The 19599-nt window shown below is 43.7% G+C and overlaps 1 protein-coding gene across 11 annotated transcripts in view; it reads right to left on the minus strand.

Annotated features, from left to right (window-relative positions):
• Positions 1-19599, minus strand: part of LOC147034722 (myosin-10-like) — a 242334-nt gene that overhangs the window by 200922 nt on the left and 21813 nt on the right. For all 11 annotated transcript variants that reach the window (XM_085887757.1, XM_085887728.1, XM_085887750.1 and 8 more), the window contains exon 3: positions 279-542. In XM_085887757.1, coding sequence (XP_085743883.1) covers positions 279-542 — 264 coding nt within the window. The remainder of the gene's footprint in view (positions 1-278; positions 543-19599) is intronic.

The raw sequence follows: 19599 nt of genomic DNA on the forward strand, positions 1-19599 counted from the left end.
AAATATAGTAAATACAACTTGCAACAACAAACCTGGCCTCAATAACAAATCAAAACGCTTCAGCTGTAATTTTGAGCTCAAATCCACAATCAACGCCATTATGAAAACTTCAAAAGATCAAAATTGGATGTAAAAGCAAATAATTTTAAATTGGAGAACAAGAAAAACAAGACGAGCATCCAAGTCAATGGCACGAAATGAAATGCAAAAGGTTGGAACAGGATCAATAATTAAGGCAACAAAACAGATGCTTTGCAGAGACAGTAACAGGTACTCACATAAATGAGGCCAGAGTAGTAACGGTCCTTCAGGTTGTGGAGCACAGATGCTTCATTCAGGCAAGTCAGTTCGGCCATGTCCTCAGCTTTGGTGAACCTTGGAGGATTCATCCGCTGTATGTCATCTTTGTTGACCACAGCTCGCTTCCCATTCTCTGACAATTCCACCATGACATCCTCATCACGCTCCTCCACCACACTCGCAACCTCAAAGCCATGCCGCTCTGAAGGCACCCACACAAGTCTCTTGGCTGTCCAATCAGCCTGCTTGTCACAAAGTGGTGGAAGAACAAAGACCCAAATGACATGAAGTGCAATCTCAACATAGGTGCAACTTCTAAATAACCCCCCTTCCCCGACACACAAAAATAAAATAAAAAACAAACAAAAAAAAAAAACTTGTAAAGCTTACTAAATACGCATTTCCAAAGGCATACTGGCGTTACATGAATACTGTATAAAACTGCAAAATGATGAAATACAACGAAGCAGTCACCTTAGATTACACCATCTTACTAAAATCTGTTCTTTTGTAACCTCTTTTTAATTGATTTTTTTAATAAAAGTTCTTTTTTTTTTTTAAAGTTCTTTTTAAATATTTTTTTTAATACTCAATTGGAATGTCCCAAAAAGAGGAAAAAGCACAGAACCCACTGCCCTCTCATCAAAGGTGGTTTGGTGGCCTTCTATTTTGGTCTTCCCCCATCATAAGTGAAACTCAAAAATGCGCGGGACTCCACTACGAGCCTTTTATATACTGTTGTAACACCCCCAAGCCCACTGGAATAAATCGGCTTCACATATTTCTTCGTAACCACCTAATGTTTGTCTGTGTAGTGTACTGTCCAAATAATGATGATGACTCCAAATACACCGGTTTCCGAGAACTGTGGCATCTTCACACATCACCCTCAGGAAGTCTGTCTGTTCCCAGGTACCGCAAAAACGGCTGAACCGATCGCAACCATTTTTTGGGTGTGTAATCCTGGGACCCCTTGGAGTGGGATAGGCATAAATATAACAACATGACCTTCTTGACGGCTCCCAGAGGAGCGGGTGCTTCTAGTAATTATAATACACTGTTCTGAACATTTCTGAGAGGAAGGGTGTGGGGCGGGCATTGAGTTGGAAAAAAGTTGTTCATGTGTAAAGCTGAAGAGTTACAAAGTGCAAAATTCTTGTAAAAGCAAAACATACTAAACAGTCAAGAATCTTCACAGACTTGTACAGATTGTTCTGAACGAGGAAACATAAAAGGTCAGAATCAAACCGGATGAAGAAAATTAATCATAAATAATGTTCAAAACTGTTAATGCGGATTTAAATATATCACACAATTTTTTTTTTTTTATCTTTCTCCAATACAATGTCATGAAACAGTGTAAAAACAGAAAAAGTTCATAATGTAAGATTTTGTCCAGTGACTCGTGGAATTTAAGCTTTTGTTGACTCTAGAATTCTGCACTCTTAATAAACCCGTCAATTTAACTTGCTTTGGTGCACTTGTGGTTCATGAGTGGAAAAAAATAAAAATTATTCAATCGTCACAATAATGGAATGATGTATGTGCATTACCGATTTTTTTATTTATTGGTCTTTTCAAACAACCTCGAGAACAAAACGGACAAGGAACATTGAACAAGAACAAATGTTTGCTCACAGGGTTATCGAGACATCGAGACCAGCAACTATCACAGATGGATACTTAAAAGCCAATTTCCAGATAATAGCACTCAAAATCTCACGTCGCATGTCTAATATATTAAAAGGAGCTCGGTCTCAGCATGCCTGCATCTGTCCATCAACAATTGTCCTATATGGGATTCCACAAAAGGGTAACCACCACTGTCATAGCAATACATGCATATACATGAAAACGTACACACAGCATATAACATGGTGCACATACATCCATGAGGAGAGTTTGTTTCCAGGCATGGCCTGTGCCCGATACATACCCCAGACAGTTTGATCAAAAGAAGAGAAGAGAAGAGGAGGGAGAGGGGAGGGGGAGGGCAATCATTTTTATATTTTGATCTTCCTCTTAGTGTATTGTTGTATATTATTTGGAATTCAGCATCTAAAAAAGGCTGTGATGAATATCCCATTAACAATCTCCCCCTCCCCGTTCCCCGAGTGTAAAGCTAAGCTATACACCACCTAATTCCCGATACCGCTTCCTGGTATCTATACACCACCTAATTTTATTTTCCCCATTAACAACAACCGTTCATTTTTAGCAACTACTGCACGCAAAAATTGGTATTCCCATCAGCGAAGCGACGGCTCTTACATTGTAGTATAAAAAGAACACACCTTGGTCAAAAAAAATTGTGATAGAGGCACAGTTTGGCCCACAAATAAAGCATAAATAATATTTTAAAGCTTTGTTTTTGTTTTGTTTTCTTTTATCATGCATCGAGGTAAGCAACAAAGTAAAATCCACAATGGTCTCATCTCAGCAACTCAAAAATAAATAAATAAACTACTAATGGGGTTCCCCCCCCCTCCCCGCCTCACACCTCACCTGGATGCTCTGGAATCCAAAATACTCAATTGGAATGTCCCAAAAAGAGGAAGAAGCAGCACAAGACCCGCTGCCCTCTCATCAAAGGTGGTTTGGTGGCCTTCTATTTTGATCTTCTCCCATCATCCTTCTATTTTGGTCTTCCCCCATCACAAGTGTTCTTACAGCATCCCCCTTGTGAAACTCTCAAATCCAAGGTTGCTGCTTACCTCCACTCCTTCGTTCGCCCTCTTCTCCCACTTGGGGAACCTCCATCCTCACTCTGTTCAACCTCATGCTTTCCTCCCGGGTTTCAATTTCACAGTAAAACAACCACACCAAGTCATTCTCCATCTCTACCAGCTATCTTTGAGTCATTACCCTTCCCTAATCAAACCCATTTACTTGCATGTTGTTTCCTCCTCCCTCCTCCTCGTGGTTCATCCCCTTGCATACATGTGGTCCCACTGTCAGTGCATTGCATGTGTCCTCCAACCAAGAAGCCCTCACACCTCACTCTTCCATTAACCTGGATTTTACGTACAATCCTTGTTCTTCCATCCTCCCAACAGTGCGGACCATGAATATTTGAGGTCTCTGTTCTAATATCACCGATCTCTCAATTGATTTAACTACTGCAGCACCAGCCAATGTATGCTCAACATAAATGTTATTTTGTTCACAGGATGTTGCTCTGTTCTTGACATGACAATGACAATTGCTCTGTTTCTGTGTGTTTCAACAGGCCACTCCACCATCCTGGTGGTGGTGGTGCTGTCGATGTCAAGAACTCCATTTTTCACTTTCCATTTACTAACCAGACTAGGTGGTGTGCTAGTTACATCATCCGCTCCAAGTCTGGGAGGTCGGCAGTTCAAACCCCGGCCGAGTCAGACCAAACACCTCAACAATGGTACGTGCTGCTTCCTTGCTTCACGTTCAGCATTTATAAGGATAGAGCATGGGCAATCCTCATGGGTTGGCATTCTTAGGAAATACCCCGTTGAGTGCGGTGAGAAAAGCGGCACAGGTACCCAGAGTGCACTGAGAAGTGACAGCACTTCACTCAAGCTCAGTGGCTGTGTTTGTCTTATTGAACAGTCCTGTGTTGTGTGAGATGCACAGGACTTCCACGACGAGCCTTTTATATACTGTTGTAACCCACCCAGCCCACTGGAATAAATCAGGCTTCACATACTTCTTCGTAACCACCTAATGTTTGTCTGTGTAGTGTACTGTCCAACTAATGATGATGACTCCAAATACACCGGTTTCTGATAACTGTGGCATCTTCACACATCACCTTGCAAGATGGCTGAATGTCAGCTCAACAATAACTCGGTATCACATTGCAACCAAAGTGTTCTGTGACGTTGTGGATCCAACATATATGTGAACTTTTCAAACAAGATCTCTCCAACTGAAATCTCCCTCCCACTTGGATCTGCTACTCTGTCTGAGACTAAGCAGATTGTCTCAACTCATAGTTTGCCTCAATATTTTGCGCACCCAACCTATCCCACTAAGAGCTGTCAACAGCTTACCTCCATCTTATCCACTGCCTTCTTAACTCTATCTTGAACAACCAAGAAGGTAGAAAAAGTTATGAAGCCTTTACTCTTCATTGGTCACAGGTACATATGGCAACAGTACCCATATTCTCCGATTCTGGTCTTCCTTCAACATCTATACTGTCAAGTTTGTCCTTTCACTGCCTCCTCTCTGCTAGAAAGTCAACAGACATCACTATCATTTATAAGATGGGTGCAAAAACATCATATTAGCGACAGAAAATAAAGCCTGTTGTTGGCTTAGCGGTTGGAGTGGCTGGCTTGGGATCTTAGGGTCCTGAGTTGACCCATTGAATCAACACCAGGTGGGGTTGACTCAGCCTGTCATCCTTCTGAGGTTGGCAAAACGAGTACCAGTGTACTGGTAATCGGGGCATTGCATCAGCGGCACAGCCGTGCCCTCAGCCAATGATGCTACCCACAGCCGTGTGCTGCATACGGAGGAGGAGGAGGAGGAGCAGGGCAGACAATAAAGCTTACAACCAAATGACAGGGGAATCCGTTGTCGTTACTGACTTAATCTTTCCTGTTTTCCAGCAATCTGATCACTGACCATCATTTCGGATCCCGTCCCAATCACAACTCTGGGCATGCTGCTGCTTCACTATGTGCAATGGTTAGAGGGCCCAAGGCTTAAAAAAGAAGAAAGAAAATAATAATAATAATAATAATAATAATAATAATAATAATAATAATAATAATAAAAAGGTCAGACTATCTCCTAAGATGCATAATCAGGCATTCGACAGTCTGGCATCCAATCCTGCTTACAAAGCTCACCATCTACTGATAAAAGGTTACCTTCATCCCTTGCCTTGACTTCAACTTGTGCACAAAATGTGTCATTATCAACGAATAGAATGCTTTCCTCTATTATAGCCTTTCCTCTCCCATTGGAGGCAGGAGTGCTCCAAGGCAGCAAAAAAAAAAAAAACATCTTTGATGCTCTAGAAAATGATTTCTTCATTTTTGCAGATGACTTTGTATTGTGCCATATGGTACTGCATTATGTCGAAAGGCAGAAAGCAGCTGCATCACTCGGCCGATTCAAGTCGATTAAATGCTCGTGTCACAAATGGAACGCGCCTTTCGATCCTGGCATATCTCAATCTCACCTCATCAACGTGGAAAGATCAAAGGTACCCCCATATATATATATATATATATATATATATATATATATATATATATATATATATATATATATATATATATATATATATATATATATATATTTCCATGGTCAAACACAAGAAGATATTAGTTCTCTTAAACTTCTAGGCCTCACCATCAACCATGACCTCTCCTGTGCTGATCATATAACAAAGCCAGCCTCCAAAACAAGCCAGAGACTGGGCATCCTCGGTCACTCCAAGCCATTCCTTGGAAATCAAAAGTACTCGCAGCCAACAAGGCCTTTATCTATAGTTCAACGGAGTACTGCTCTCCCCTTTAGGCTGCCAACCTAGTTTCACATCTGTCTTCCCTTTATTACTACATCATCTAAACTTCTCAAAACTTTATTGGCATCTCCCCCAATGAGATCAATTTATCCGACATTGCAAGCATCGTCTGGGAGCTCGTGACGGAAGATTTCACCCCATTTTCCCCAGAAGGTTTGACCCCTTGAAGTTACTTAGGCCACCTAAGTCACTCACAAAAAGTTTGTCAGCTGACCCCCCCCCCCCAAGCTGGTGGGTCTGGACATCCAGACTCCCTTAAAAAGCCCACTTCAGGGGGTTGCATTTACCCCAAATAATACATGGACCAAAAACTTTGTCAAAACAAAATATGACAGTCCGTTACAAAAAAAGGAAAAACTGACCTAATTTCAAGGGGGAAAGGTTTGGTCAAACACCCCCCCCCCCAAAACAAAGTACCACCCAACCCCCCCCCCCACCTCTCCCAAAGCTTTCATTTACCCAATAAGTGCACGGACTAAACTTTGTCAAAACAAAGAAGTATGATGGTAGATCACATAAATAATAAAACTTACATCAATTCAAAAAAAAAAAAAATACCGACATTCCAGGTTACGCCATTTCCGTTTCGCCGGGAAAGTTGCACAAATTCAAGTAAGCCCTCACATCATATACTGCCTGTACAATGTTTTACTGCTTCTGTGCTTATAGATGTAGAGTTCATCAACAGAAACAGAAACCAGGGCACAAATAACGCCTAAACCACAGAAAACACACGAGGTACTTTTAGTAATTCCTTAAATCGTTAAACATGACACAGGCCTGTTCCCTTTACTTCTTTACCATTCTCATGAATTAAATAATGTTTCATAAAATTTTTATAATCTAAAAAGCAAAATTTATCTTCATTTAAGGCAGTGGAGGTGCAATATCAATTAAACCTCAGAATCCCGAAACAGTTTTTGATCTCTCTTCAGGCTCTGTCTGTTCTGTGCACGAGAGAAATGACGACGCAGACCAAGGTGACATCATTCTCTTCAAAAATGACACAATGCAAAAATGCAAACCGGTTCTTACTGCATGGAAGTAACAGGCCTTGAAGTATGCAGACGTTGTGCTGCCTGAAGAGACCGACACAGCTCATAGAGTCCATATGGGCTGCCACAAAAAATTCACCGCTTTGTCAAAACAACATCGAGACGCAATGGATGCTGTCGATGCTGCTGCTACAAACGCAGAGAACAAATTCGCTGAAAAAAAATCGAAGAGAACCACTCGCTCAGATATCAGAACCCCAAAACCAAAGAACCACTCGCTCAGATATCAGAACCCCAAAACCAATGAACCACTCACTCAGACATCAGAACCCCAAAACCAATGAACCACTCACTCAGACATCAGAACCCCAAAACCAATGAACCACTCGCTCAGATATCAGAACCCCGAAACCAAAGAACCACTCGCTCAGATATCAGAACCCCGAAACCAAAGAACCACTCGCTCAGATATCAGAACCCTAAAACCAATGAACCACTCGCTTAGATATCAGAACCCCAAAACCAAAGAACCACTCGCTCAGATATCAGAACCCCAAAACCAATGAACCACTCACTCAGACATCAGAACCCCAAAACCAATGAACCACTCGCTCAGATATCAGAACCCCGAAACCAAAGAACCACTCGCTCAGACATCAGAACCCCGAAACCAAAGAACCACTCGCTCAGATATCAGAACCCTAAAACCAATGAACCACTCGCTCAGATATCAGAACCCCAAAACCAATGAACCACTCGCTCAGATATCAGAACCCCAAAACCAATGAACCACTCGCTCAGATATCAGAACCCCAAAACCAAAGAACCACTCACTCAGATATCAGAACCCCAAAACCAAAGAACCACTCGCTGAGATATCAGAAGCCCAAAACCAATGAACCACTCGCTCAGATATCAGAACCCCAAATCAAATGAACCACTCGCTCAGATATCAGAACCCCAAATCAAAAGAAGGAACAGGGATGTTTGCTCGAGCATGCCTTTTTTTCTGTTGCTGTACGAAGAAGAAGGTAAGAAAGACGGAACAACGGATGGTGAATGTCAAAACAACTAACTTCGAAGAAAATGTGAGGAAGTATGCACGTTGGAAGGGAGATGAGCAGTTACACCGACAAGTGAGATTGATAACACAGAAAAATAAGTGAAATATCATGTGGTTTGCCGATCAAAGTATCAAGCAGAAGCAAAAGCAACACCTCTTGGAAAGAAAGAGAAAGAAAGAAAGAAAGAGAAAGGAGAAGGAGGGAGAAGAAGAAGGAGAGGGAAGGAAGGAAGGAAGAAAGGAAGGAGAAAAGCAGGGCTTTGACACAAGGAATGAGCCTCAACCATGTCACTGGCAACAAGAAAGATGTACACACGAAAGCGTTCGATGCCCTGACCTGCGACATTGAAAAAACAATCAGAGCAAACAGAGTGATGCACAAACAAACTGAGATGAACAATCACTACCAAGCTTTTGTGCACGAGATAGGGGGCGATAATTAGAGATGCTTCACCATCTGCACAAAAACTGGAGGTAAAATTTACAAAACAGTTTGGAGACAACATTAGAATTGAGAAAGGGAAGACAAAAGAGGGGAAACATCATTTCCAGAGCTATGCTGACGACAGAAGAAGCCTTGTGGAAACAACACAATCAAGCGACGAATAGTAATGTTCACATCAGGGATGATGCATTAATGCTGCAAGAGATCATCAGCAACACAGACAAGAGAACACGACCAGGAAATCCAACACTGGAAGATGTTTGCAAAGGCGAAGTCGACGTACAATAAGTAGTTTCTCAATTATTCAAGCATAGATGGGGAACATGGATCCGAGGAGATGGGGGCAGTGAATTACAATAGATTAAAAAAAAAAAAACATCCACAGCAATAAGGGGAAATGTGTTTTTTTCCCTGAAATGGAAACTTTCTTTGGGCCTGAAATGCTTCTTTTTTTTTGCTTATCGCAGAAGAGGTGGATGACGATGAAGGCAAAGACGAAGAAAGTGACAGCGCAGGTGAAAGCATTGACGATGAGGTGTAACTGGATGGTAATACAATGATAAGTGGACAACGATATGATCTGTAAAATTAAACTTTATGAAGAAAATGCTTTTTACAAAATAAAGTGAATGAATGTTTAATGATGTCTTAATTAATTAGCGATGCCCTCGGAAATTGTCAGTTTTATTACTTTTGTAATCTACCATCAAACTTCTTTGTTTTGATGAGGTTTATTCAATGTAGCTAATGGTGGAAATGAACCCCAAAGGGGGGGGGGGTACTTTGTTGGGGGTCTGACAAAACCAACCCCCCACGCCGCCACCCCTCCCCCCCCTTGAAATTAGGTCAGTTTTTCCTCTTTTGCAATGGACTCTCATAATACTTGGTTTTAACAAAGTTTTGTCCGTGGATTAGATGGGGTAAATACAACCCTCTGGAGGGAGCTTTTCAAGGGGGTCTGGGGTCCAGCTGATAAACTTTTTGCGAATGACTTAGGTGGCCTAAGTAACTTTAAGGGGTCAAACCTTCTGGGGAAAATGGGGTGAAATCTTCCGTCACGAACTCTGGGTCGAGCAGGTCGCTATCCTGTCTGATTTTTAATCACCTCTCCTGCAGTTTTGCTCCCCATGCTCTTTCAACCCTCTGGCATGCCCCAGCTCCTTTCAAACATTTTACCAAGAACAACTTTCTGGATAGACTCCAAAAATACAGCCATACTGCCCACGTACACATGCACGCACACCCTTGTAGGACTTCATTCAAGCAATGCACCCCACAATCTCATCATTGTGGGAGCTGGCCTCCAAAGCCAGTTGCCGACTGGGCATCCTCTGTCGTACAAAGTTCTTCCTTGGCACACCTGAGCTCCTAACCACATACAAAGCTTTCATCCACAGCCTGATGGAGTACTGCTCTCCCCTCTGGGATAGTGCTCCCGCCTCTCACCTTTCTCGGCTTCACGCTGTTTAAACCAAGGCATTTCGGATCATTGGTGTATCCTGCAATGAAACTGAGTCTTTGGGTCTCTCACTCTCTGATCAGAGACAGGTCAGTCGTCTCTCTGTGTTCTACAGACTCCTCTCCGGCCTTGCCCCCCCCCCCGGGTGTGCGCTGCCGCTCACCACGTCGCCATAGGGAAAATCCCCCGTACCTGTGGATAATATTTTAAACCACCCATTAGCCACTGTGGCTAATCCATGTTTTAGTGGTTTTTTTTTTTTTTTTTACCAGTTTTAGACGAATTTTGGGTGATTTTAGCACAGAATTCAAGCTTCGTTGAGACGGCCGCCATTTTGTATGTTTTGATTACGGGAATCACGCGTGATTTCGTACAAGGTTATATATACTAACTTTAGTAGTTTTAAACTAGTTTCTAGTAAAAATAAATAAATAAATAAATAAAAATCGACCGAAATTACGCATGATTACCGTGATTGTCTCCAAATTTTATTTTTATTTTTTTGAAAAAAAAATTTTCCGGAATGATTCGGCGCTACATGCTCCGTTGGGTCAGTGGTTGCCAGGTGAGTTTTGACACAATCAGTAGTAGTAAGAGTTTGTTTGGATGAGAGAGTTTGTTTGGATGAGTGAGTTTGATGGGTGACTTTGGTTGGTTGAATGAGTAAAGTTGATGTGTGAGATTGGTTGTACGAGTGAGTTTGATGTGTGACATTGGTTGGATGACTGAAGTTGATGTGTGAGATTGGTTGGATGAGTGAAGTTGTTGGGTGAGATTGGTTGGATGAGAGAGTTTGACTGGCATGAGGTTGGTCCAATCCTGGTCCACAACCACCCCCCACTGCAGGCACAACGAACATACCCCCCCCCCCACACACACACACACACACACACACACACACAATCACCATCTCCCCTGATGGTCGTTCATTCAACCAATCTCACACGTCAAACTCACTCATCCAACCAACCTCACCCATCAAACTCACACATCCACCTTAAAATTAACTTATTATTTCATATTGCTAAAAAAAACTTTTGAAAAAAATGTGGCCATTTCCTTTCTCCTGTGGCTAATCATTCTAAACCTGGATTAGCCACAGTGGCTAATTCCTTTTGAAAGCCAGAGCACACCCAGCCCCCCCCTCCCCCGCTCTGTCCCTCCTATATTTCCGCAGGGCACTCGAGGTCCGCCAGAAACCCCCTTCTGGTGGAACTACCAAAATCACAAATCACTGCTCACCTTCACTCTTTCATTTCTCATTCTCCCACCTTTGAAACAAACTCCCACACTCTCTTCAATCCCATTCTTCCCTCCAGGTGTTCAAAATAGCTGTTCACCACCACCTCTTATCATCCCCCATCCAAAACCTCGATCTTTTCTACCCCCGCTAATCCACCCCAAAACCACCGCCTTAAAATTCCATGCTTTACTTCCTGAAAGTCCCTGTAATGTCCATCTTGTTTACCCCGTGTACGTGCCCCACCCCTCTCCCTTCACAGATCTCCTATTGTCTCTGTTCCCAACGGTTTTGTCCTTCCCTCTCCCGCCCCTCTTGTCTCCTGCTCCCTTTGTTATACATTTTGTGTGTTAACTCTCATAATGAGCCTCGGCAATGTACGCAAAAAAAAAATTTCCCAGATCCCAATGTGCGATCTTTTCAACCCACATAACATCAACCCGACTTCACACAACATTCTTCTGCTGCCCGACTCACGGTATATTACCTTCATCTGTTTGCTCATCCAAGAGCCTCTGTGTCTATAATCCCCAAAATGAAATAAATAAATAACAATATTCATCACAGGTGACATTTGCAACACTTGGTTGCAACTGAGCATGTTCCTAATCCATTTTTGACCTTTTTGCACAATGCAAACACTTCAACGCAAGACAAACATCAGCAAAGTAGACAGCACTGCTAATCCACAGCAAGTTTTAGTTGCTTTGACATTTGGTTTCAGGACAAACTTTGTGTTAACACTGTCCTACAGCACAGAATTACTTGCTCCACAGGCTTGGGAATTCACTGTCCCCAGAATGCTTTGAGCAGCCGGGATTCCACTTCACACATGAGGTACAAGATGTTGCCACTCGGTTCTGTTCATGCCTAGATGCTCCTTATAGAGCATCGGCATTGGCAAAGCAACACCTTGAAAGCGAATACGCAGAGTTCTTTCAAACACTCTTCCGAGCATTTATTTTGGTGGAGGGGGGGGTGAGGGGAGGGAGACAAGCACGGAAAGAGCAGAGGGTGCAAGACGAGAAAGGAAGTTGTGGAAGAACGATAGACCACCGGTGAAACCTTTTAAAAAGTTACTATAGGATCTTCAACATCCACAAGCAAATGCCAAAGGACAGAACATTCAGCTAAACATCCTCCAAATGACAGGCACACACTGATGCAATGCCTGACATGTATAACAAGAGGATAGTTTATTGGTTGGTCAAGAATCAAACCCAAGGACCACGGGTTAAAGGCAAAGCAATGTCTGAGCTATTCTTCTAGCCCTGTTTGTCTTTACCACTTCACAAAATGTCAGCAATATGTCTGTTTTTACAACTAGTGAAGAAGTCATCCTCCTTATGGACAGGTTGGTTCCTCCAGAATGACAGCTGGGATAGTTCCCCCAGAAATGCTCACCACATCTAAGGAAGAAATAGCTGCCATAGAAAGGGTTCAACATGGAGCTACTAAATTATTGAAAAGGCATGCTCAACTAAGTTATGAGGAGACAAGACTACATATATATGTATATGTATGTTAGAAAGGTGGCGATTACGAGGGGCATTTGATCAAGATGTTTAAGATAATAGAGGACAGACACAAAATAAGTGCAGAGGAGTTTTTCTGCACATTAGACAGTGATAGGACAAGGGGCCATAGCCTGAAAGTCAGGAAGATGCGAGTTAAGAGAGTAACAAGGAAGGGGTCTTTCAATCAGATAGTTAATGCCTGGAATGGTCTCTCTGGAAAGGTAGTGGCAGCAGAAACAGTAGAGAGATTTCAAGTTGGAATTAGGTGGAAGTAATGGAGACGGAGACGTGCAGGGATATCGTTAGGACTTGGAGGTAGTGTAGTGATTGAGATGGTTGTGAGAGAATTCATCAAAAGGCACATGTGTGGTCAGTGTTTGTCATTCCTCACCCACAACCATCTTGTCCCCCAAGCACCCCTAATTTTTTTTAAATAAAACTTTTAATTTTAATGTTAATTTTACTTGCATACATAACATCTCTCCTCTCCCCCTAATGAAAGTACGTCTTCAGCCTGACGGATTTCTTGAATCCTGTATTGATGTAGTGCACACATGATTGGCTGAATAGCCTCTCACCACAAAGTCCCTTGTTAATTACCCAGGAATTGGCATGTTTTCGTTTGATTTGTACTACCCACTCCCATGAGGATGTGCGACACGACATATTTACGTAAAGAGAATCGGGGCGCTCCTCCCAGGCTGAACCACTAGACTGTGATTTTTTCTTTTTTTAATCACCTAAGCCTTCTCGGCACAGCCTGAGTACAATCACCAGTTTTCAACTCATGCCATACAGCGGTTCAGGAATGCATAGAAGTCAAACAAACACTTCTCGAATATTATACATAATATTGTGGAGTGGACAGTTCCTGGCCAACGCCAAACTGCCAAGCCGAGATTTCATATCGAGGATGAGCCAATTCGATGAAGAGCCAGCAATGAGTGGATAAACAGTTCTTTATCGCCGTTTAATTATCTACAAAGGGACAAGCTTTACCAAATCTAGGCCTCATCCAGGGCCCCAATTAATTACTGAAATAGTTTCCCACAAGCGGGAGATGGGGTGAGGTGGTGAACATGTTCTTACAAAGAAAAATATTTATGAAAACAAATAATGATATTTGGGGGAGAAAGGGCCGAGACAATGAAGTTCAAACAAACCCAGCAGCGAAGAGTAGTAATGATACCATCGTATTTTACAAGAAAACTCTGCCCTCTATGGCGCCAAGTCGCTCACTTGTACCGAAACAATGGGGACAGGGAAGGATTTCAGGACTCCTGCAGCCTTAGCTTGCCATCCCCGTACTGCACCCACATGGGCACGATCTCCATAGTACGCCGCACCAGAGGGATCTCGAATGGACTCAGGGCTCAGCTCGGGGCTCACTAACAATGTTCCATCACTCTTTCACACTAGCTCTGCCAAACTACCAATAGCTTTCCGTAACTGGTCATAGCTCTGCTACATTTCCCTTTCTTGCGCTTTGTGGCTGCGCTTGAGTGCTATCCTTCCTCACGAATACGCCTGACCGCACCGACGATTGGCTCCCCAGTGTCTCCGGGGGTGGGTGTTCACACAGATGCCTTCTTCGGCGGTCGTTACCCCCATTATGTACGTGTTCTGGCATCAACGATCTTGACCAGGCAGGAGGTCAACAAGACAATGAACAAAATGCTATAGAGCCCTGTGCTAACTTAGCTCACACATCCCTGCCTAACAAAAAGATATATACAATAATTCACAACCTTTGCCCGAAGCTAGCCTCTCTTGGCAACGCCACCTTCTTTAGTGCACATAAAAACAGGACAAACAAGAAAAAGAGCAATCAGAGATTGCAGACCCTCACCAGCACTTCTTTTGGGTGGTGTATTATATTTTTATAGGTTTGAGGGCAAATACAATATGGCTGCCAAACCATGTGACCTACGATATCATGTGTGTGAACCTTTTCTTCCTCATGGACAGGCGGTTGTAATATTCACTGACCGAAAGATTCCCATGCCTAACATGGAGCCTTCTACCCCGCGCCCCCACCCGTGCTCCTTGGACAAGTCCACACATTATGTAGTTGGGGGGGGGGGGAGGGTTGTCTACTCTCAAAGTGGAACCAAACAATTTGTATCCACATCAATAAGATATGCAACACCTCCCTGTGTTTTTTTTTTTTTTTCTTCAAATTACATTCATATTATTATTAAAACAACCAAATCACTCTGATCAGATCAGCATAAACAGTATTTAAAACAGATGGTGACTGCAATAATATTTGTGAAGTTTGTGTCGTCATGAGGTGGACTGCCTTCTGACACAAAGGGATTATTCTGCCTCACATACACATCCTGCACCAAGATATCACTGACCACAATTCACAAATCCAGTCCATTAGGGGGTCTAACACGTCGCCCAAATCGTGAGGTGCGAAAAGCTTCATCAGGTGAAGTCGCGGTTATTGTGGGATGTGCTGAAGTGGTGAAAGCCCAATCCACTCCACTGGTTGGGGAAGACCCAGGCTCCAAGCTTGGACCTACTGGCAACGATTCAAAGTCAGGGACGACAACAGGAGCAGGCTCTGCTGTTTTTAGCAGACGACGTCTGTTTCGATGCAAAACACTACCTGTTGCTGACTGGACTATGTATGACCCACAGTTACCCTGGCTCGATTCCACACCCCATTTTCCTTGATGCGAATACCATCATTTACTTCTAGTTTGCCCAAGGGCTTGGCACTGCCATCGTAATCGTACTTTTATTTTTCCTGCAGTTTTAATTCTGTAGTTCTGTTCTGACACCCGTCACCACTTTAGGTTGCAACGGATGCGCAGCTGTCGGAAATCTTGAACTTAGCCTTATACTGTTCAGAATCTGAGCAGGAGAGTACTTCAGGCCAGTGATTGGAGTGTTGCGGTACTCCAATAACGCAATATACGGATCGTCTGCTTTCCTCAGCAACTGCTTAATGGTCCCAATGGTCCTTTTCCCTCATGCCATTAGACTGAGGGTATCGGGGACTCAAAGTCACAATTCTAAATCCCCATGCTTCGGCGAACTGTTGTCGCTCCCAACCAGAAAACGGCATGTTATCTGCTATCAATTCCTCTGGAATACCATTTCGCGCAAACAGAGATTTTAAGTGAGTGATGACAGTACTCCCAGCAGACATATTTCGGGAAATTTGGAAAAATAATTCACAACACAAAGGTAATTTTGACCCCGAAACTCAAACAGATCTGCACCCAACTTTTTCCATGGACGCTCTGGAACTTCACGAAGCATGAGAGGCTCTTTTTGATTGCTCCTACGATATTGGGCACATTTACTACAACGGGCCACAGTGTCTTCAATGTCCTTTGAGATTCCAGGCCAGTAAACTATTGCTCGTGCCCGTGCCTTGGTCCTGTCTATTCCAAGGTGGCTCTCATGGAGCTTAGTAAGGACTTCCATTATCATTGTGGCCAGAATGATGAGTTTGTTACCCAGGAACAATAGTCCCTCAGTCTCGTGAATTTGATCCCTCATGGTCCAGCAATGGCGAACGACCTCAGGTACATGTCGTTTTGAGGTGGGCCAACCATATTTTGCAAGTCTCTGAAGCTCCACAAGACAGTCATCCTCTGATGTGGATTGCTGCATTTCCAATAACTTTCCTTTCGTGATGGGAAGAGTCTATTAGGCTTTACCATACACGTACTGATTGAATTTTTCACATGCGAACACAATCGCCGATGTTCCTTTTCAATTTGAGCGTAATTTTGTTCTGCTTCAGTTCGTGACCTGGAAGCGTAAGCTACTGGGGTGACCTTCTTGCATGAGGCAAGCACCCAGGCCCACTTTTGAAGCATCGGCTTGTATCACAACGGCAGACTGGACATCGAAGAACTTCAATGTGGGTGTAGTGATCAAAGCTCGTTTCACATCTTGATATGCATCGTCCTGCTCCTTGCACCAATGCCACTCAATGTCTTTCTTCAGTATTGGTCTTTGTGGGGCAGTACTCTCAGATAGGTTGGCAATAAATTGACCCAAATAATTCACCATTCCTTAGGCCAGTCACATTTGCTCTACGGCGTGGATACGGCGGCCGTACGCCCTCTGAATTGACAGAAACGTGCGGCGGCCTCAGAGTTTCTGCGGTGGCCTCAGGGTGGCCCTATGCCGTTCGGCTATATTTTACAGGTCGTAAGGTCGCCGTGGAATTATAGTGCAGAGTTATAACTTTCTTCATTTCTACGTTCGCCATAACAATTCGACAAGCCGAAAAAAAAACTGGAAAAAAAAAAATTAACCCATTCATTACCATCCGTCTGGCCGCACGTTCGCCTTAGCCCTGCGGTCACCTTGCGGGCACCTTGAGGCAACCTTGCGTCTGCCTTGAAAATCATATGGCCGCCGCAGGGCCCCCTTAAGGTCACCGTGCGACATCAAATCAAAGACCGTACGGCAACCCCACGTTTTCGGTCTCCACAATTTCTAAGACCCAAGGCCTAAGTCACATTTGCTCTACTGTGAGGATACGGCGGCCGTACGCCCTCTGAATTGACAGAAACGTGCGGCGGCCGCAGAGTTTCCGCGGTGGCCTCAGGGTGGCCCTACGCCATATGGCTATAATGTACAGGCCGTAAGGTCGCCGTGGAATTATAGCACGGAGTAATAACTTTTTTCATTTCTCCGTTCGCCGTAGCAATTCGACAAGCCGAAAAAAAAAACTGGTAAAAAAAAAATTAACCCATTCGTTATCGTCCGTTCGCCTTCGGGCCCCCCTGCGGTCCCCTGCAGTTAGTTGCCTTGCGGGCACCTTGCGTCTGCCTTGAAAATTCTATGGCCGCCGCAGGAACGCCCTAAGGTCACCGTGCGACATCAAATCCAAGACCGTACGGCAACCCCACGTTTTCGGTCTCCACAATTTATAAATACGCCGTGCAGCTCCCCAAAAAAAATTAAAAAATTTGTGTGACTGCTACATTGTGTGACCGTGGAAATACTGCGGCCGCCGTATAATTGCTAGTGGCCGTAGATTTTGGAGACCCCACGGCCGCCATGGCAAATGTGACCTCGGCCGAAGAATCGTTGCAAGTCTTGCTTGTTCTCAGGCTTCGGGTATTCGGTAATTGCTCTCACTTTTTCTGGGTCTGGCTTTCGGCCCCCAACAGACACCACATTTCCCACATAGTTCACCTCACTCACACGAAATTGAAACTTATTTATGTTAAACTCAACATTGTTCTTCCTAGCACGCTGTAACTCTTGCTCCAGAAGGCGATCGTGGTCAGTGATATCTTTTACCGCAATTATCAGGTCATCAAAAAACACTTCAACTCCATCTATATCACCAAACAATTGGTCATTTTTCTTCTGAAAGATTTCCGGGGCAGAGCAGATCCCAAAAGGACACCTATGGAATCTGCAACGGCCGAATGGCGTGTTAAATGTACACAACAATGAACACTCATCATCCAACTTGATCTGCCAAAAGCCATCTTTCTCATCCAAAATGGAAAATACACATTTACCACTTAGTCTGGAAGCCATGTCCTCTGCTGTCGGTATTCTGTAGCGTTCACGTTTAACTGCTTTGTTCAAGTCTTTCGGATCTAAACAGAGACGCGGGGAACCATTATTCTTTTCAACAATCACCAGACTGTGAACCCAGTCTGTAGGTTTATCCACCTTGGATACAATTCCCTCATTCTCCAGATTATTCAAGGTGTGTTTGAGTTTGTCATGCAGGCTCAGTGGTACTCTTCTTGGCGGGTGTATTACTGGAGTAGCACCAGCTTTCAATTCAATATGGTACTCACCCGGCATTTCTCCGAACCCCTCAAACACATCATGACATTCCTGCAACCATTCTTCCTTGTCCAGACACGTCTCAGTTATAGTGTGAATTTTCCGAACAAGATCCAACTGTGTGCGCGCCTTTAATTCAAGAATCCAACATAAAACTCGAAGCTGTGTGTGACGTCATTGATTGAGCAATCAAGTCGGACCTTGCCTTCCGTTGACACCTTGTCATTGCCATAGGAGGACAACACCACATTTGTTTGTTGTAGGTTCTTCTGCATCGTAAGTTGTCGAAAAATACTCCTAGGCAGCACATTGACCTCTGCACCGGTATCAAGCTTGAAATTGATGACCATGCAGTTCACATTGAGCTTGGTTAGCCAAGCTTTCTCACAGGAGCACACATTCACAGTCAGCTGACCAATGAGCAGTTCCCTTGAATCAGAGCCATCGCTGTCGACACCTCCTTCAGCTCCTTGACATGTGACTGTCCGTGAAGTGTGCATTTTCTTCTTACTGTTTTGACACATTTTGGAGAAATTATTTTCGCCTCCGCACGTATAACAAGTTTCACCGAATGCCGGGCACTGCCTCGGACCATGCTTATGGCCACACTCTGTGCAGTTATACAGCTGAGAGACACAATTTCCTGGTGAACTTTTCTTTCTCCGATCAGAAACAGCGTGGACCTGCTTATCATCAGCTGCGATTCTCATTTCCTTCAGCTGGCTCGCAGTTGCTTCACTAGCACGGCAATACGACGGTGCTTTGTATAGCGTTAGATCATCAACATTCTCACGAAGAAGATGTGCTTGCAGCTTCGCATCGCCGATTCCAAACACCAAGCGATCATGGATCATAACCATCTGTAGGTTCTTTGTACTCAGTTGTTTGTTTTTTTTTGATCGTTTTCTTCAAGTCCGTGACAAACTGATCAATCGTTTCCCCCCTCGTGCTGCGAGCGATTCCAGAATTCGTAACTCTCGAACAAGGTGTTTTTCCGAGGATTGCGGTCGTGGGCAAACTTCTTCAGGACATCTTCGAGTCTGTTGTTGTCCTCTCCGTCACCAAAATCAAAGGTGTTATGGGACATTTTCACAAAAGCGGGTCAGGTAACGGTAAAGAACAAACTCTAAAATCAACTTTCTTTGATATTCTCGAAATAGTGCTTGAACCCCTTATAAGGCCGAGAAAAATGTTCAAATGATGTCAGCAACGCAGGATCACCATAAGGCCTCTGCACTGACTGGGCAATATATGCTTGATAAAAATTATCGGACA

The sequence above is a fragment of the Eptatretus burgeri genome, chromosome 1, assembly GCF_056783735.1.
Source record: "Eptatretus burgeri isolate ZD-2024b chromosome 1, Ebu_testis_v1, whole genome shotgun sequence".
NCBI classification, from domain to species: Eukaryota; Metazoa; Chordata; class Myxini; order Myxiniformes; family Myxinidae; genus Eptatretus; species Eptatretus burgeri.